We start from the raw sequence: 20844 nt of genomic DNA on the forward strand, positions 1-20844 counted from the left end.
TTGATCCTCGTGTCTTTAAAGATGCTTTGTTACAGCAAGTCACTGTTATGGCAGGGCTCAAAGCCCCAAAGATGTTAATTTCATGAAGCAAAAGTATTTTGTTTTTTACTTGGATGCATAATGATATGCTGGCAACCCAGGCTTTGAATTTAAAACCTCACACTATACAACTAAAGAATCCAAATTATCCCAGTATAATGCAGAAGGCATTGCATACATTTACACAATTTGCAACCTTTGTCAGTCCAATTTATTTAGGGTTTTCTTACAGAATTTAGCGGGGGAGGAGATTCAGTTTTTATAAAGGACTGACAGGGGTGGACCAGGGTGGCTAGATGCAAAACAGGAAGTGGAAAGTGCAGCAGATGCATTAGAATTTCACTTGTTGCTGAAATTCCCTCTCCTACACAGCAGGCACAGAAGCCCTCTCCTCTTTTTTACCTGCCCACACTAGTGAAAAGCCACATAGCAGAGTGCAGCCACACGCTGGCAGCAGTGAGGTTGATGGTTGTAGCTTTATAGAGACAACACGAGATGGAATGGGATGCTTCTGGGCTTCTAGGTCATGTGGCCACTATGATTACACTTAACTGGATGGAACCGATGACTCTTAGGCTCTTTTTCTTCTATTGCAGCAGTCTGTAGTTTCTAAAAGGAAGACTGGGATAAGGTGGGGAAATGGAAACACTTTTTCTTTCTCAGGAGTGAGATGCAAGGACATGGGGAATATCCACAGGGGATTTCAGGAGTCTTAAAAGGTAAAGGTACCCCTGACCGTTCGGTCCAGTCGCAGACAACTCTGGGGAATCTCCACAGGAGATTTCAGGAGTCTTAGCTTTTCTCAAAAGTGGAAAAATAGACTCAATGAGCTGAAAGGATGATGAGGTAACATAGGTGTGGAGGCAGACAGAAATTGGGGAAGCTTAACCAAATGGAAATATTCACTCAGTATCTGAAGTCCCCACAGACTTTCCTTGATACATTAGCAGATATTGCAAATATGTTCTCAGTTTTTTCTCCACAATTTTATGTACTAAGAATTTGTTATTTTGGGGGTTTTTTAAAGTCATGCTTAAAGCTGAATTATTTATTTCAGCTATTAGATTTCTCGGCTTGCTTAACAGTTAGATCCTATGCATGCTTTCTCAGAAGCTCCACTGTGTTCCATGGGACTTGAGTCCTGTGGCTTGCAAACTATTTACAGTGGTACCTCGGGTTAAGTACTTAATTCGTTCCGGAGGTCCGTGCTTAACCTGAAACTGTTCTTAACCTGAAGCACCACTTTAGCTAATGGGGCCTCCTGCTGCTGCTGCACCACCGGAGCACAATTTCTGTTCTCATCCTGAAGCAAAGTTCTTAACCTGAAGCAATATTTCTGGGTTAGCGGAGTCTGTAACCTGAAGCGTATGTAACCTGGAGCATATGTAACCCGAGGTACCACTGTATTCTGATTACAGGCTAATAAAATATCTCAGCTTCAAACTTCAAAATAATACTTTACCAATAAGATAACTCCACATATTGGTAGGATAACTTGTAAAATCAATTTGTAAAATATATTTGGAAAATGTGTCATTCTTTTTAGCAAGTGATCTCCCTATACCCAACAGTTGTTTCAAAGCCTGAATATTTTCAGGTCTTACAAGCAAGCCAAGACTATTTTCCTCTTCTTGACTGCATAATTTAACTGCTGCTTAAGTGGGAGTGTCATTTGAGTGTGACAAAACCTTTTTTTATTTTTGTTATTCTAAGAGAAAGTATGATGAAATATACTGTTGATAAATACCTTCCCTTGGTACAACTTGATTTAGTCTTATAAGGAACGGGGGGCGGGGGGGAATCCTATCTGAAGTTCATAAATCTATTGTGAGCACTGCAGTTTTAACTAGCGCAGAGCTGAAAATTTATGTGGTTTTTGAAGAGTGCAAAAATCTCATTGTTGCAGTGGTGAGAAGAATGTGGTTCTTTCTTGTGTGGTGTGGGGAGCTGTTTGTTATAAGCACGTAGGGATTGGCCAGGCGCAGGCCTTCCAAGGGCGCAGACCCAGGTGGGTACAAAAATCGGGCCTCTCCACACCTGTACAGCTCCTTGCCAATGGTGCAAAGGAGCCTGGGTACGCTTCTGGTTCTAAGTAATAGACGCTTATCTTTGAAGATGGTTTGTAAGCTTATATGCAGAGTGCAGCACCCTATCTCTCGACCCAGACTGAAGTGACTTGGCTGCTACCTACTTTTCACCTGTGCTCCATCATGATCACCAGAATATGCTGAGAGCACTTGCCTATTCGTAGCGTCAATAAATCAAACGTGAATGAAGGAGTGTGCTCAGTGACCTGTTTCCACCTATGGAATACCCTGCTTTTGGCAGAGCTCGTGCCTAAAATACTAGAGGAAACAAATACATGGTTTTAGTTTAACCGAAGAAGAAGAAGAAGAAGAAGAAGAAGAAGAAGAAGAAGAAGACGACGACGACACAAAAAGAACACCTATGCCTGTAAATAATAGCTAGAACTTACAGGTACAAAAAACAAATGCAATGTCTCAGTTTTAATATAAATTTGCATAGACCTTATTGTAGTTGCAGAAAGACTCTATTATAGTTTCTCTTCTGTGTGCCTTGCAAATGCTGTAGGAATATTGCAGGTGAAGTGGATAATTAATTTCACCAATGTGCATCTCCTGAAGACTCCAGAAACTAATACATGAGCATCATTTCAGTCTCATCAGCATCCTACATCTCTGCAACAGTTATAATAACAAAATACTGTAATGATAGTTTTATCCAGTGAGGTGTTTATCCAGTTTGTGATTGCCTATTGATGAAAGGGATGCCATAGGTCTTAGAAGATACAAATTGGTCAACATATTTCCTGGAAAATGTTTTGGGCCAGCAATTCTTCTGAATAGCTACAGTTTACTTTTTTTAAAAGTCTAGAGTTAATTCTGCAGATGGGAGTACCATGGAGGAGGACTTGACTGCCTGCCTGAACAGGTGCACTCCACACTAGAGCATTTTGTTGCAGATCTTGCTTTTTAATGCCATTTACTTGAACAATGCATGCTTGATGATGATATATTGCCAAGACCTGAAAATACATTGAAGTTGCTTATATAACAATTACATTGAACCTTGAGGTATAGGCAGCATCTGAAAGAAAGTACAACTGTGTTCATGAAAGAGTTAACCAGAGATACTACCTACTGCTACATTCCAATGCGCCTGATGTTGGTGTCAGGGGAGGCAAGGATGGCATCTGAAGTGCTCTTTCCTTGCCTCTATCAGTGGATGGAGAAAGTAGTTCCATGCAAGCCAACATCAACTACTGCCTCTGCTCCTCCTGCTGATGGTATCCAAGGAAAAGACTCTGAAATTTGGTGTTTTGGGGTGAGGAAGGGTGCTGGAGGTTTGGGATTCAATTAATCGAGGAGTTGAGGGAGGCAGGAAGCCGTCCTCCCCACCTTCTGCTGTTTACCTTGTTAGTTAAAGGTAAAGGGACCCCTGACCATTAGGTCCAGTCGTGGCCGACTCTGGGGTTGCGGCACTCATCTTGCTTTATTGGCCGAGGGAGCTGGCGTACAGCTTCCAGGTCATGTGGCCAGCATGACTAAGCCATTTCTGGCGAACCAGAGCAGCGCACGGAAATGCTGTTTACCTTCCCGCCGGAGAGGTACCTATTTATCTTCTTGCACTTTGACGTGCTTTTGAACTGCTAGGTTGGCAGGAGCAGGGACCGAACAACGGGAGCTCACCCCGTCGCAGGGATTCGAACCGCCGACCCTAGGCTCTGTGGTTTAACCCACAGCGCCACCCGCGTCCCCTACCTCGTTAGTTACTTCACCCAATTTTCTTTCATTTGAATTAGACATTCATTTATGAAGAAATATATTCAGTGGTACCTCAGGTTAAGAACTTAATTCATTCCGAAGGTCCATTCTTAACCTGAAACTGTTCTTAACCTGAGGTACCACTTTAGCTAATGGGGTCTCCCACTGCCGCGTTTCTGTTCTCATGCTGAAGCAAAGTTCTTAACCCGAGGTACTATTTCTGGGTTAGCGGAGTCTGTAACCTGAAACGTCTGTAACCTGAAGCATCTGTAACCTGAGGTACCACTGTAGTTCTTAAGAAAGTTGCAAAAGTTCTTTGTAACTTTCTTTATTCACTCTAAGCTGCTTGACCTTTAAAACGTTAAAGACAGCAAGGAACTTGAGCAAGCTTGTAAAATATATTTATCTGGATTCCTTTCTGCTGAAGATATTGTTGCTGGCTGGATTTTAGGATCCTTTGATCCTTCGTAGTGTACATGGCGAACAAGAACATAGTGTTACAATGAGATGATCTTATTCTACACATCTTGAAGAAATAATGCCGCTTCTCCCCTGCATTGTGAGGGCAATGCATTTACTTGTCTTCATATTCATATAAGGAAAACAGTTGCATCACATCTATACTACGTTTGTTTGTTTGGTTGATTTATATACCACCCTTCATCAGAAGATCTCAAGGCAGTTCACATGATAAAAATACAGGATAACAACACAAAATAAATAGTTAAAACAAAAACAAAACAATAACACCCACCCACCACCCACACAAACACATTTAACATGTTGTAGAATATTAATCAGTCAAAGGCCTGGTTGAAGAGGAATGTTTTTACTTGACACCTAAAGATGTGTGATGAAGGCGCCAGAGAAACTTCCCTGGGGAGAGCATTCCAGAAACAGGGAGTCACCACAGAAAAGGCCCATTCTCATGTTGCCACCCCCCAGACCCCTCATAGAGGAGGCACACAAGGAAGGGCCTAAGATGATGATCACAGAGTCTGAGTTGGTTCATATAGAAAGAGGCGGTGTCAGAGCTGCCTCAGGTCCCAGCTCACAGAGGACCAACGCCAGTCCGTTGTTATATAAAATAGTCTTTATTGAAGTTCAATTTCTCATTTACAGCCACGGCGCGCAGCTCTACGTCTTAAACCCTAGACCGCCGAAGCTCCGTCTGAGTCTCCTCCCCCCAGACACCAGTTTAAGACCCTAGCCTTGCTCCACCTCTTCCTCTGCTCCCTCCTCCTCTGGGTCCGCTTGTCCGCCGAGGTCCTGCCCTTCCTAGACTCTTCTGACGCTGAGTCCCCTGAGTCTTCCCCCTCCCTCCGGCGAGCTTTAGGACCTGGTTCCCAATCCGGGTTTTCTGCTGTCCCGCGCGCCTGTACATTTGAACTTGGCGCGCGCGCCCAGCCTGCCACCTTCCTTCTGACCGTTATACTGCTCCTGTCGCTGCTTCCCTCTTCGGGGATGCTAGCTGGGTCTGACTCCTCCTCCCTGCTTGCCGGAGGAGACGCTGACTCTGACCTATGGGGCTCTTCCCCCCCACTACGCTCTGGTGGGGAAGCTGGTCCTGATTTCCAGCTACTGCTTTGGGAGTCTCCGCTGGCCCCCTGCTTCTGGTGTGTCCCCCCTGGGACCCCCCTTGCCCTGGCCATCGGCGCCCCCTTCTGGGAATCTTCTGATTCACTGGAGAGGCTTATGGAATCTCTCGGGTCACTGTCATTCTGCCCTCCGCTGCCCTCAGATTCTTCCCCTTCGCTCTCCATTTCCTCTCTCCCCTGTGCCTCTGCTCCTGAGCCCCTGACAGGCGGGTTTTGAGGTATTGTGGTCCTGAGCTGTTTAAGGCTTTATAGGTCAAAACTAGCACTTTGAATTAGGCCCAGCAGCTAATTTGCAGCCAGTGCAGTCAGGCCCAGATCGTTGTAATATGCTCAAACAATCTTGCTGAATTCTGCACCAGCTGAAGTTTCCAAACCATCTTCAGAGCCAGCCGTATGTATAACTCACTGCAGTAATCTAACCTAGAGTTTACCAAAGCATAGATAACAGAAGATTGAGCAGCTCTTATTGTTTATTGTCTTCTGTGATACAGTCACTTTTATAAACTCATTCAGTGTCATGCAGACATAGAAATTCTCACATTAAGAAAGGCTTCAATTTAGATGCACAGGAAAAGAAAAAGTTGATTTCCCTATTAGGAAAGGCAGCAATAGCCCCTCCCCTATTTTCAAGGTACCTGTCATTATAAATATTCAAACAACTTCAACAGCAACTGAATATATGAGACTGCAGAACACATGAATCTGTGGTATTTTCTCTGACTGGTAGCAGCATCTGAGATCCTTGCCAGGAACTGAACCTCAGGTCTTACGCACAGATTTTGTGTGCTCTTCCAGTGCACAGCAGCCACTACCAATTTCTTGCAAATCCAGTATTCTCTCGACAATAGCAAATAGCATGGCTAAGAATCATGAGAACATTTCATTGAGCAATGCTTCCCTGCCCCAGCCATTTTATTACAGCCCTCATATGAACACATACTGCCACTGTGCCACTTTTAAGTATTAGGCACAGTAATTGCAAGAAATGCAGTTTTTCCACTTCTTTTTCATGACATTTTTATTTCACTCTTTTATCAGTGGTGCCAACAAAGGCTTTTTCCATACTCCCAGTTCATGTCAAGCAGTCCTCATTTGCTGGCCTTATTGTGTGTGATGTCCTGAAATATCGTGTGGTGTACATTCTTGTATGAATAACATCACACGTTCCTGTCATGTCTAATCAGCAGTAAGTCCTCTTGAATTTTGTGGGGCTTATGATCAGGTAAGTGAGGTTCTGATTGCAGCCTATGTCCTTATCTCTACCTGAATGTATTTTAATTTAGGAACACTCTAAGTGTGTGTGTGTGTGTGTGTGTGCGCGCGCGCGTGCGCGTGCCTGTGCGTGCGTATTCTTTATTATTTCTGTGACCAAGTCTTCATTTAACCCATTTTCTGTTGCAGTCATCGTTATCAAACAGCGATATCATCTTTGTGAAGCTGCATGCCCCATGGGAAGTACTAGGAAAATATGCAGAACTTATGAATGTAAGAATGCCTTTCAGGTAGGTCTAGTTATATCTTTGGGCTTGCCATTCTGTTTTTTAAAGCTAATGTAAACCATGAAAGTGAAATGCAAGTGATTGTTATTTTCTTTTTAATGGGCTACAATTTTGACTCAGTTTCAATTTTAAATTTAGGTGGTATATAGCAGTGCCACTATTTTCATGGGGGTGTTCTGTCCTTAGGCCCTTTAACCCCTTCAATGCTGGAGCCCCCTGCATACTCGTGCCCTGCTGTTTTTTAAATGGACATTTCTTTGAAAACAATGGAAAATCGAGAAGATCCAGGTACGTACGGCAGCACAGAAAAGTGCATGCCTGTTGAACGTATCTGGCATATCCAACACCTGTAGCCTGCCAGTATGTATGCTGCCTTGCTAGAGGGGGGAAAAGCACCTTAATACTTAAGCATCTACTACAAAGAAAAAAAGTGTTCAAATGAAGAAGATAAATACATTTCATGACTTTTACAAAAAAAAACACAACAACCACAGAGCTAAAATATTGTATATTACAAAAAACAAAAAACAAAACCACAGAGCTAAAATATTGTATAATACTAATGGCCAAATTAACTTCAAAATGTCATTTAAGAAAATTTTGGTATATTTGGCTATATATGAACTTTAAATATATATAAACATGCATTTTAATGTATTTTTAAATCTTACGCCTGCTTTATATTAGATTGCTTAGAGAGAAAAAAACTTAAAATAATGTTTGTTTGGCTTATACTAATTAACATTCAAACAGCCTAACTTTTTTTTCACCTATATAGATTTACATTAGTGTAAGTCTGTAGAATGAAATGTTGGTGTTCTTAATTTGCAGAGTGCATACACTGAAAGAAAAATACAAGTTCAGAATTTGCTGAGCAATCACAATCTGTGACCAGCTTTCCCAGATTCTAAGCAACTCTTGATGTCTCCTTCAAGAGCTGTTATGAAAGTCTGCTCTTTTAGCTATTAACTCCCTCGCCAGAGCTTAACAAGTTGGAGAGATCAAAGCTATTTCAGTGTGGATTCAGTTTTCAAGATAAGGCACACTCTTCCGAAGTCGTCTTTATCCATATTTTAAATCTCAAAAGGAAAACTAAAATTTGTCAAACTGTACTATGATTATAAACACAATGCAGCTTGCCCAGGTGAGTGCAATTTGCCACTTTCCAGGCAAAGAAAATTTTGAGCCCCTCCTGTGACATCACAAAGGCTCCTCATATGGATGAGTTATGGCCATGAGCTCTGTCCTGCCACACTGCATCTTTTCTCTTGCAAAGGGTTCTCCAAAACAAAAACGCCCAGGTGCTTTCTGTTTGCTTTGAGGGTCTTACTGTGGCCACAGGTTTCATTATTGAAAGCATGGTGGGCACTCAATTTTGGGTAACATCTCATGGCACCCATAGCCACGGCTCTTTAAACAGCCATTATGAACTTTCTCTGCCAATATATTTTCTTTATTACTGGTGCTGCTGCATTTTGTAAATTAAATACATTATTGCATATTAAGCAAATCAGAATCACCTTGCTGGATTTGACCAAAGTCTATTGGATCCAGCATTCTGTTTCCAACAATGACCAGCCAGATAATTCTGGGCGAGATATCAAAAGGATACAAAAGTAATGGCTATACCCTACTGCTCCCTCACTCCGCCAACTCTGCTACTTGAAAGTATACCAGTTCTGAACATGGAGGTTTTGCTTAGTTACCATGGGGCAATACCCTTAATGAGATTGCCTAATCTTCTTAAAAAGATAAAAGTCACCTTGTATAGATGACCACATGTGGGGATAACCATTGCATGGAATGGATATATGGGAGTGTTCTCATTGATCTTCCTCCCAGCTTTTGCACATTGCTAGGCTCTTCTGCATAGAGCCTATGAAACTACATTCCATGTAGAGGGGCTGGTGGTCATATGAAGTTTCAGCAGGACCTATGGTTAGGATCCCAGCTCTCACCCCCAGAATCGATTATCTCTGCATTTGGATACCATACATATTATGGTAGGGAATTACATAATTTATGAATAAGTACTGCCTTTCATTGACAAAAGACCAGAACTATCAAAAAGCAGAAGCACTTCACTCCCTACACCAGTGAGGGGAAACCTGTGCTCCCCCCAGATGTTGTTGGATTGCAACTCCCAATATCTTTGCCTCGTGTGCTGTTTGTACAATATTGTACAATAAAGCAGGATGGATATCAGGAAAGAGCCATTTTCAAATCAAATGTGCATTCTAGCCAATATAGCTTCACAATCACACAGATAAAACAAATGCAAAAACTAACTTATATTTCATTTGACTAATACCAGGGTGGGCAGACAGTAGAACTGGATCTACTGGTATGGCCAGGATAGATCAGCAAGAATTTCTGACTCCCAAGAGCAGCAACAAAATGACCACCTTCCTAGCTCTAAATTATAACTGCTGAAATGAAGATAGTTCAGAGTAACCAGGAATGGAATTTTTGTGTAGAAGGACCATGAGCTCTGTTTACTTCTGGTACTCAAGAATAATTCCTGGGTTCATATTTATCAAATCTAAGTATATGCCCTTTAAACCATGCTCCACTTGGTGTATCTTGGAGGTTCTGGTAAAAATTGAAGTAGATCCCACAAGCCTGAAGTCTGCCCACTCTTTTATCTAAGGGGAAAGCACTTACTAAACACTTAACTAATGCTTCTGTACCACATGCATGCCACTACTTAGAGAAGAACTGCATCACTGTCACTAACACTAGCACCACCTAGAGATGTGCTGCATGTAAAGTTATGGCAATTGCCCAGTGCCAGGGTTTGCCTAGCCTGAGTATTAATTGCTGTATGTTCCCCAGTTTGAAGCACATGCGGTTTATCAAATGCTGTCTTTAACCATTCAGTTATTGATGTTGAAATCACTGCGTTAAATTTATTTATATTTGCATTTGCCTCCCCAAAAGCTGTCATCAGTTTCCAGGATCCTTTTGAAAGAAAAAAGGCCCCTCTCTTCATGCATGAACATAAACGGAAGAAAGAAGATAAGGGGAACAAAAAAGTGTTTCCTCAAGTTCCATCATACCTGACACTTTTGTGGGTTTCTGTGATGGTTCTGTCTGTTAATCTCTCTCTTTAGTTTCTTCCTCCACCTCTTACAGGCTTCTATCTTCAATCTCCTTTCCTTCCTTGCTAGTTCATACTGTAACTGACGATGGGTTTTCTTCTCGACTGGCTTCATTTTTGCTGTTCTTCCAGGAGAAAAATCTATTACCTGCATCGCCGGTACAAGTTCCTGAACAGGTTAGTGATGTTTTTCCTTCATCAGAAGAGGCTAGCTGGCCATGGTTGATGTAAAAGTTCGACCACAGAAGCCGAAGCAAAATAATCAACTGTTGTTTCTGCAAATACAGTAGTTACAATGATTTTTGTGTGTGGATAGTTGAATTGTTGTTGGCTTCAAGGCATTACTGTCATCTCATGGTTTGTTCTAACATGTATATTCCACTTGAAAGGCTCTTAGGACCAAAGACACCATTTGTGCAATTGGAAAATTGAATTGAACAGATGTTTCGTTAGAGTAAAAAGCATGGGTATCCAATCCAGTCATACACACCATACATTTAAATCACATTTACACCCCCCCCCCAAAAAAGAGTTTACCTCTCATATAGCTATAATTCTGAGCACCCTTAACAAACTACAGGTCTCAGGATTCTTTGGGGATAATAATGGGCTTTAAATGTATGGTGTGTAGACAGCCCAGAACTCAAGAGTTTAGGGCACTTTAAACCCCAATGTGGTTGGAGGCCCCACAGCTTTTTGCCTTGTGAGAAAATATCCCCTTGGTACCTCTGCAAATGGATCTTGCATCTGGCAGTTCCCCCCACGGTTAGAGGATGAAAGGACCAGCAGATAAAAGCAGGATGAATCTTTGAAACCAAACAAAAGCAGGCAGAATAACTATAGAAAATGTAACTAAGTGCAAGATAAAGCTCATAATGAAGGCTCGTGAGCAGTCTGTTAACCATAAGCACACAAATCTTCCACAGTGATATGCATTAGGGAAGTAAATAATGATGGTTTTGTTCTCCATATTAATGAATCAGTAATCATCAGAACTTACTTCTTGTATGTATCATAGCTTGACCTTAATGGGACTATTTTATATTTATATTTATTAATCTTGGATGTATTGGGTTCCAGATTTTGAACTAACATTCCAGGGGGAGGTTTGAGAAATAGTTAGCTTAGAGAACAATTCAAAAGGCTTTTAACGTTGTGTGAAGTAACTATGTTTTAACATAATAAAAGTGTCATGATTCCCATGGAAGTGTCTTTAAGGGGGGGGGGACGTGTTTTCAGACCTGGAGAAAGAGTGGGAGGAACTTGGGGAGTTAGACCTGGAGGACCCTGGGGAGTGTCCCAGTGGAGTGGGGGGTAACAGATTCCAAACCGCAAGAGATGTCTCTTCCCAGGGAGGGTCCTAGCAAGTTAGGGCATGGAGATCTGTCCCCAATAGAGGCTTAGGCAAACTTTCAGAAGTGCCTCCCATTACCTCTTTTCCAGACACTTCCCCCACAGTTGCCTTCCCCCGTTACAGCTGGGAATAAATCTGAATCGGAACTGGCATTCACCCCACCATAGCTGTCAATGTTTCCCATTTTTTAAGGGAAATTCCCTTATTCCGAATAGGATTCCTCGCAAGAAAATGGAAAAGTTGACAGCCATGCACCCCACTTCTTTCTCCAACCTCACCTATTTAGCCCACATGGACTGCCCATTTGCTTGTCCACCTACCATGCTAAATGCTGTGCCTACCCCATTTTTTAAAAGGAAGGTGCAGGGGGCATGTTACTTTTTAGTTCAGTGTTTTAGCTTGTGCTTAGCTAATGTAACTTCTCATGTAACCACAGGTCCTTGCAACCTGTGGCTGCCTTATGTACTGTTCAAACCTGAAAATAAAAGGCTTTGACCTGTTTATTTAGTATTCATTCTGATTCCTTTGTAGGGAGGTTAGGCAAAATTGGCTGTATGAGTATTCATTTTTATTTGTTTTCAGGGAAGTTAGATGACATTGCCTCAAAGCAAGTGTTATCTCACATTTCCTAGTGCATTTTCCTGTGATTTTCCTTACTGCAAAAACCCAGCCTTTTGAGTAAGCAGGTTTGCACAAGACCTTCAAATCAACTACAACTGTGCAACCTGAATTGGCCAGTATGTGATTGAATTCCATCCCAAAATAGCGACAGCCTGAGAAAAAAAGAGATGACTATGGATGAGGTGAAAAAGCAATAGGTGGTCAGGCCTTCAAGGCAGCACCTCAGAGTGGCAGTGACAAGGCCAGACTTCTGATAACTAGTTTAAGCAGGATTAGATATGCTACCTAGGAACAACCAATCAAGGCAAGGTAATAGATACTAAAGCTTGAACAGTTACTAATGCAGGGACTAGCTTACAATATAACAACACAATACCCAAACTAAATAAGAAATCCACTGTGCATGCCAAAACCTATGGGTGCCCCTAGTTCTTTGAATCCCAGCCATTGCATTTCTGTTTTACAATTAATAATGGAAATAGCTAGTTGGGCTTGGTTGCCACATTACTTGAAGCCTATAAATGGCTCACAGTTTGATCTTAGTCCCTGACCTAGTTTAGATCAGGCATGTGGAAGCTTCTTTGGAGCCTTATTCATCCTACTACATTATTCACCCTTTGATTACATGGATATCATAAAGCAAAACTATATTTTGTTTATTTGCTCCAGGTAAAGTAGGGTTGCCATATATTTTTAAGGAAATTTGCCAAAAACAACACTGCTGACATGAGTTATCTTTTGTAGTATGCATAGTGCTATCTTTGTCATGCAGCAGAACTTGCTTCAGCCAGCCCCATGCTAAATGAAGGCACCTATAGTGTTTGAATGAAATATATAATAAGCTCAGGTCAGACTCTTGGCCTAGCACTGCTAACTCTGATGGGCATTAGCTGCCCAGGAGCTGAGTCAGAGGGGTTTTGGCTCATGTAGGCAAATCGGTTTGTACGTACATGTGGGAGTGCACAATTCTCCCTTTGTACCTACTTCTCCTTAAATTATTCAGTGAATGTTTTAGCTGAATATTCTTCGGCACATGAATATTGATTGGCACTTCATGATAGGCTACAATGCCTGCAATCCCTATTCACTGGCCATGTCTGCTGGGGTTGATGGAAGTTGCAGGCCACATTGACTAGGCCTGTCATAAGGTATAGGACAGGCATAGGCAAACTCGGCCCTCTAGATGTTTTGGGACTACAACTCCCATCATCCCTGACCACTGGTCCTGTTAGCTAGGGATGATGGGAGTTGTAATCCCAAAACATCTGGAGGGCTGAGTTTGCCTATGCCTGGTATAGGAGCTCTCAGCCCAGGGTGCGACATTACCAAGCTGAATGTTTTCCCACTCCTACTCTACATGAAAAGTGCCATCAGCAGGGAACTGTCATTGCAGAACTGAGGTACTGATGTGGGTGGGAGGGGGATTCTACACGAGGATGCTGTTTTCAGTGACATCTCCATATCATGTAGTGAATATTTTTTTTAAATTCATTTTCTTACTTATGTGTTCAGTTGCTTACCAGACTCACCCACATGAGGGGTTGCCTCATGTGGCTTCAGACCATGCCCTTATTAGAGCAATTTTACCAGAAAGTTAAGATGGTATTTTTAGCATCTTCTTCCCAGAACAATAGGAGATGTATCCAGCAAAGAACTTACCAGTGAATTGGTATTCTATGAATCATATGGAAGCAGTGGTGCTTTTTGCCCTATTACATCACAGCTATTTGCTTCCTGGCACCAACACCATTTCCTGTAGAGATCTTATTGACACTAGGAACAGTTTCCCACAAAAGAACCAATATCAACAGTGCATACTGGGTTATGTTGACTTAATGACTCAACGAGTTTGTGCAGGCTCAGTTTTGGCCAAACTAGACATTACTCAGGAATTTTGTAGTGGTTGGGATGGGAGATGCATGACCTCCCTCCCTGTTTTTACAGTGTCCCATACCTATTGCCCTATAAAAGGCCTTTACTTTGATGCAAACAAAATATCAAACTAGAAAACACCTATGGTTGCTTTTCATTTAAAGTAGATATATCAGTAAACTATTCGCATACTTGCTATTTGCATATTGCCTTAAACAGAAGCTGAAGACACTGATGGCCTTGTGCCAGATTCGGAATCCCTAAAGAAATCTCCATGTGGATACAATGCCTGTTTGTTTCTATTGCCATTATGTCGCCAGTCTTTGACTTCTGTTTGTTTCCACCTGTTGGAAAGGAGATTATTAAATCTAAGAACCAGCAGTGCTTCCAGCTCTTGCGGTGTATGATTTGTCTTCAGAGAGTCCATAAATTCTGCAGCGTATCAGGACAGTGTTGCTGAAACAAATTGACAGAGCAGCTTTTTAAAGGAGCACCCTCTGTGAGACATGAGTGGGTGGCAAATGGAAGCAAAACGATTAATTTCTCTAAAGTTCTGCTGCCAGAGCTTTCTACTGTGGTTTATGAAATCCTCATGCTTAAGCATCCTTAGTATAGTTTTGGCAATTGAGGTGTAAATTTAGATTAAACCAGCTAAAAATGAAATTGGCAAGAGCTTATTTGGCCTTCATTGATATTTGCTGCATTGTAGCAAGTGCTTCTGTTCTGTCAGGAAAGACATTAGAGACAAGAGCGGCAGGAAATACTGTTCTGTTGGCATCTTGCTTGTTCATAATAAGTCCCCTGAGTAGTATTTTGTGTGAAAGCAGACCCTCCTTCCTGGGCTAATAAAGGTTTAGGCTTTTGAGAAAGTTGTGTTCCTTGGAGAAAACAATTCTCATGGTCCAGGTTCTCTATTTCAATTCCCAGGAGTCAGTTACCACTTCCTTGCCGCAGTCTCCAGAGCCCTGAGCCTCTGATTCCAATTCTGGGGTGGTAAGGAGAGAGACATTTCACAGGTGTCCCTGCCTTTGATCCAGCACACAAAGGGAACCTCCTATTCCCTTCCCCTCCATTCTCAATCTGTTTGGCGAGGCAAATAAATGCTTTACGACCTTGAGACGTTGGTCCATGAAATCCTCTTTTGCTATCTGTAGTGAATCAAACAGGACTAAGCTAGTCTGATAGTGAGCACTCTGATTTTGTAGATCACACGCAATTAAAACTAATTGGTTCTACTGTAGTTTATACAATTCTGTTCTAGAAACTGCTTTAAAGCATTTTCACTTTTCTTTTCAACCAAAAGTGTTCCCAGAACAGCATATAGATCAATTAAAAAACACGACGCAACAAGCACTTTATACAAGTACTTTCTGAAAAATCCTTGTATGTAACTTCCCCATAAACTTGTGTTGTCCATACGAGTATGATTGTACGTATAAAGAAAGTACCCGCCTCGGTTTTAACATTTAGCTTTATGTTTCCTTTTGTCTTGCCTTTCACGTGCTACAGAATCGAGAAACAATTAAGCAGGTTTCGAGGATGGTTACCTAGAAAGCCAATGAGGTTGGACAAGGAAAGGCTGCCAGACCTGGAGGAGAATGACTGCTACACTGCCCCATTCAGTCAGCAAAGGATCCATCAGTGAGTGTTGTAAGGAAGACAAATTTTGAAATGAACTGCTACAGTTTGTTTTGGAGATAGCAGCATATTAGTAAGGATGGACCCCTACTGAACTGCTTGAAATTTTGCTCAAGTGCTGCAGTTGCAGCCCTTTGCATCATTTCCCTTGGCTCATCGGGTGAGGCACAGCCCTGTGGTAGGGGCCTCTGATGGACCCATTTGAACTTGGGTTGAGGCGGGCAGTTCACCTCTCAGCCCGGCCGTGGGAATTCCTGAACGGCTGGCTGCATGTGCACTCTGCTGCCAGGTAGGATTGCCGAACACAAGGGGCCACAACCACTGGGCCCCCTAGAAAGGGGTAAGCAGCCATTACAGCGATTGCAGCCGTTTCATCATTTCCTCAAGACTTCATTTTCTAGTTGACAAATTAAAAGGGGTATTGATGTGTTACGTGAATGCACCACAGCTTGAAATAGTTCATTATTTTTGTTTAATTCATTTCATTCTGTCCTGCTTTTCTGCATGAAATGTGCTCATAACTTTGTAGAAACATAACAATTCCAATTCATTTATAAAAACAATAAAATGGCATAAAAATAATTAAAACGGCAGCAGACTTGAGGATGCTTTTAAAGTTCGGATAAGAATAAGAATAATTTTATTATTTACACCCCGCACATCTGGGTTTGTATCACAGTCAAAATCTGTATTTTGTACTGCATCCCTAAACCAACTGTTTAAGACACAAACTTAATGTAACTCTTAGCATTGCCCAAACAGCATTTAAAGATCAATCTATCTTCATGTTGTATATGCACAAAGTCTGTTTACATGAACAGATAATGCTTATATGGAATTCTTTTGATATGGATGGAATTTTCTGAAAATCTTGATGTTGAGCTTTTCTGCATGGATTCTCTCCCCCCCCCCCCAATTCTCACCTCACTCCTTAATCTGAATGAGAATTTTCCCCAATACAATCCTTCCATATTATGTTCATCGTCATCATCATCATCGTATAGCTAAAAACATTAGGAAGAACTTTCTGACTGCAAGAGCTGTTTGACAGTGGAAGGGACTCCCTTGGGAGGCGATGGACTCTCCTTCCTTGGAGAATTTTAAGCAGAGGTTGGATGGCCACCTATCATGTATGATTTAATTGAGATTCCTGCATCCCAAGGAGTTGGGGTAGATGACCCTTGGGGTCCCTTCCAACTCTACAATTCTATGATTATATATATATATATATACATGAAGGAACAAAAATCAGCTGTAACACTAGATTGAGTTTTGAATTACTTTATCCCTGGAAGTTTTAGGGGTGCATGTGACTTTCAGAATGCTAATAATTAATAACAGAAAAAGAAGGTGGTGTGTTTTGTTTCCTAGTAGAATTTCTGGTACATTTATTGCATATGACATTAGATCCTTCGATGGGAATTATAAGGGACAAGATTTCCTTACAAATAGGTGGTGAGTGCATGAGACTGGTATCAGTGTATTTTAAATTGCTTGTCTCAAGGCTCACCTCTTCAGGCCAAACAAGACATAATGCCTCCCACACAACAGTGTGAGTGATTTTTATGAGTGAGGCAGATTTAGAACAACGTTTCCTAAACTCCTACCCACTCAAACCTCAATTGTACCTGCGATACATTGACGATATTTTTATCATCTGGACACATGGTCAACAGACCCTGGACACCTTCCACCAGAAATTCAATGATTTTCACCCCACAATCAACCTTACAATGAATCAATCTATGCAAGAAATACATTTTTTTGACACTACTATAAAAATACAGGATGGGCGCATAGACACCACCTTATACCGTAAACCAACTGACCGACAAACATATCTACATGCCTCTAGCTACCATCCCAAACATACCAAACAGTCCATTGTATATAGCCAGGCACTACATTACAGCCGTATCTGTTCTAATTCTACAGACAGAGACTCTCACCTAAGAGATCTACAGCAAACCTTTTTAGAACTAAAATACCCAGCAGATGAAGTTAGACAACAGATCAACAGAGCCAGACTGATACCCAGAGAGAACTTGCTGCAAGACAGACCCAAAAAAGAAAATAACAGAACACCTCTAGTCATCACATACAGCTCCCAAGTTAAAACAGTACAACGCATCATCAGAGATCTACAACCTCTCCTGGACAATGACAGTTGTCTTTCTCAAGCTCTGGGAGGAAGACCTTTCATTGCCTACAGACAGCCACCCAATCTTAAACAACTCCTAACCCACAATAATACTATAACCAGACTTAACACGGACACTGGCACCAGAGCCTGCAATAAACCCAGATGCCAACTTTGCTGCCACATACACCCGGACAACACTATTACTGGCCCCAACAACATCACACATACCATCTCGGGACTATTTAATTGCTCATCGTCTAACATTGTATATGCCATCAAATGCCAACAGTGTCCTTCAGCTCTCTATATTGGACAAACAGGCCAAACCTTACGCCAAAGAATAAACGGACATAAATCTGACATCAAGAATCACAAGACAGAGAAACCAGTAGGAGAACACTTCAATCTCCCAGGACATTCTATACAAGATCTCAAAGTAGCTGTTTTACTACAAAGGAATTTCAGAAATAGACTGGAAAGAGAAGCTGCTGAATTGCAACTTATTACCAAACTTAAAACCATGGAGAGACCTGGTCTGAACAAAGACATTGGATTCTTATCTCATTATACATGACAAAGCCATTTTTCACCTTCTCACCCCTTGCTTTTTCCTGTAAGACCTATTGCAGTCGTTAAGAGTCGTCAACAGGCTCATCATAGCTATCTGCCAATCACCCTTTCCCACCACCCTTCTGAGTAATACCCCTCCCCACCTTCTCACTATATAGAAGGATCTGGCAACTTCTGTTTCAGTGTATCTGAAGAAGTGTGCATGCACACGAAAGCTCATACCAAGAACTAACTTAGTTGGTCTTTAAGGTGCTACTGGAAGGAATTTTTTTTGTTTTGATTTTTAAAAGTAAATGGCAGGCACCTTTGCTTTGATCCAGATTGGGCCCCATGTGCCTGCTATTTGTATTGCGGGAGTGGGGGAGCCCCAGATTTACCTTTTAAAAACCACTTATGCAATTGTTAGTTGTGTGAATGGCCTGTCATCATGACCCTTAATGACCTTGCAATAAAGGCCAAAATCTACTCTTGTCCATCTGGAGACCTTCCTGTATATCAAGGAGTTGTTGCGTGGCCTTTTATGAAAGGGGAACATTACATTTGGCTTCAAGCTAAAGTTTGCAACCTGGAAAGTTTCCAACAGAGAATGTATCAAAAGAAATTAATTGGCTGGCTGGCTTTCAGCTGCAGTCCTGTTAGTTCAAGGCTATTCTTTAGATGACAGTTTGGTGCATTGCCTTTATTCTGCCTTGTTAAGCCATTGCAAGAACATTTTTAAATTTCCAAGTTTCCAGTTTTACTCATCTCTTAGGAAGTGCAATTAAAATAAATCCCCTGTCATTCAAAATACATTATCTGACTTTTGGATGTTTCACTGTATCCCTTGCATAAACATTGTTTATGTTGCATTAGGCATCTGAGAGCCCTTCATGGCACCCAGGAAGTGAGGTTGTACCCTAACCCCAAGATTTTTGGTAGGATCCATAATTTTCATGTTGGCTACTGTCATGTCTGAGTCGGTGATCACAAGTATGAATACCTATTGCGGGCATGTTTACTCAAAAAAATCCTGTTGCATTCAATTATGTTTACTCCTAAATAAGTGTACCTGGAACTTACATAGGGGTTGGGACCATCATTCAGTGACAGATCACATAGTTTGTATGCAGAAGGTCCCAGGTTCTGTCCCTGGCATCTCCACAGGTAGCAACAGATGATGGAACAGATCTCTCTGCCAGAGTTGATACCAGTCTGAGTAGGCAATACTGGGCAAAATGGAAAGGTAGCTTGACCTGGTATAATGCATCTCATTAAATTCCATAATTGTTGCATTTGACCACAGCCTTGGACAGGCAGAGGTCCAGTTCAATCTACCAATTTGTGAAGTCTGCTTTACTGAAGCTTATTTACTCTATTGAGATTAAACTCCACACGACCGGCCCACCCATGAGGCAACATGAGGCAGCTGCCCCAGGCAGCAGGATTCATAGTGGCAGCAGAAACTGTGTATACATTTATCCCCCAGCCCTTGTTCCTTATCTAGCTCTCACCCCTTTTTCCCTGGTGTGGCATTTTGTGGTTTGCCTCAGGTGCCAAAATGTCTTGGGCTGGCCCTGTTACCATAAGCTCATGTTATTATTATTTTTTTAAAAATCTTTCATATACAGTGTCCTTCAAATAACCCAACTTAGCAGAAATTTCATATTGTGTTTCAATTAATTCTTTTCTTACGTTCTACTGCTGATTTGTCAGAGATGTCAGTGACACCGCCTTCTATTGTCATCAGCAATAACTATCTTGCTTGTGCTTGTTTTCAAAAATAGCTTCATCATCCACAACAAAGACACGTTCTTCAACAACGCTACAAGAAGTAGAATTGTTCATCATATTTTACAGAGAGTGAAATACGAAGAAGGAAAAAATAAAATTGGTAAGTATGGGACAGCAACAGATTTTGCTGCTTATTAGCCTCTCCAAGTAGGATGGTAGCTTTAAACATCCATATGCATCCCAGTGCTTTAATGGGGAGGGAAATCACAACCTCACCTCTTTGGTCAATCAATCTGAAAAGTGAGGAGGATGCTCAAGATGGGGAAGAGATTTAACTGCATTTGCAAATGAATCTATTAAATTTGTGGTTTCTGAAACAATATGAGAACCATAACACAGCCATCCTCTGAAATTTGCACTTACCCAAATTTTGCGATGCAGTTTTCCAAACCGCGTTTACAATATTGCATATATTGGGTAAAGTGTATGAATATATTCACAAAACTAACAAGCAAAAACATGTTATTTTAGGAGAAATCGCTCACCAAAATGTGTACGTTAGTCAAAACTTCATACAAAAAAAAGTGTTTATTAGGAGAAAATTGAACTAAAATGCAGCTTTTCATGAGGATTTAAAAAATAAAATAAATCCGCAATCTGCTGCAGAAACGTGAACTGAATTTAAGTTTGGAAACTAAAAGAAATTAAATTCACAGAACCTTTCTACTCCTAAATGCTAATTCAGTTCCCACTGCAGCACTGGGATATGACACAAGGAAGAGGTAAATGGCACCCTCTCCACTCCTCAGAGGCAAAGAGGCAGGGCACCACAACAGCACCAGGACTTTTTGTCATCTGGACTTTTAAACTATTTTCCATAATAGTCAATTATTGTTTTATATATTTATATTTAGA

At 41.5% G+C, this 20844-nt stretch overlaps 1 protein-coding gene across 6 annotated transcripts in view; it reads left to right on the plus strand.

Moving 5' to 3' along the window:
• Positions 1-20844, plus strand: part of ANO4 (anoctamin 4) — a 118081-nt gene that overhangs the window by 59032 nt on the left and 38205 nt on the right. For 3 of the 6 annotated variants that reach the window (XM_028746795.2, XM_028746799.2, XM_028746798.2), the window contains 5 exons: positions 6824-6924; positions 7108-7209; positions 10154-10198; positions 15378-15509; positions 19983-20089. In XM_028746795.2, coding sequence (XP_028602628.2) covers positions 6824-6924; positions 7108-7209; positions 10154-10198; positions 15378-15509; positions 19983-20089 — 487 coding nt within the window. Of the gene's footprint in view, positions 1-6823; positions 6925-7107; positions 7210-10091; positions 10199-15377; positions 15510-19982; positions 20090-20844 lie in introns of those variants that run through there. The other 3 variants (XM_028746797.2, XM_028746800.2, XM_028746801.2) reach the window with 3 other exon arrangements.

The sequence above is a fragment of the Podarcis muralis genome, chromosome 10, assembly GCF_964188315.1.
Source record: "Podarcis muralis chromosome 10, rPodMur119.hap1.1, whole genome shotgun sequence".
Lineage (NCBI taxonomy): Eukaryota > Metazoa > Chordata > Lepidosauria > Squamata > Lacertidae > Podarcis > Podarcis muralis.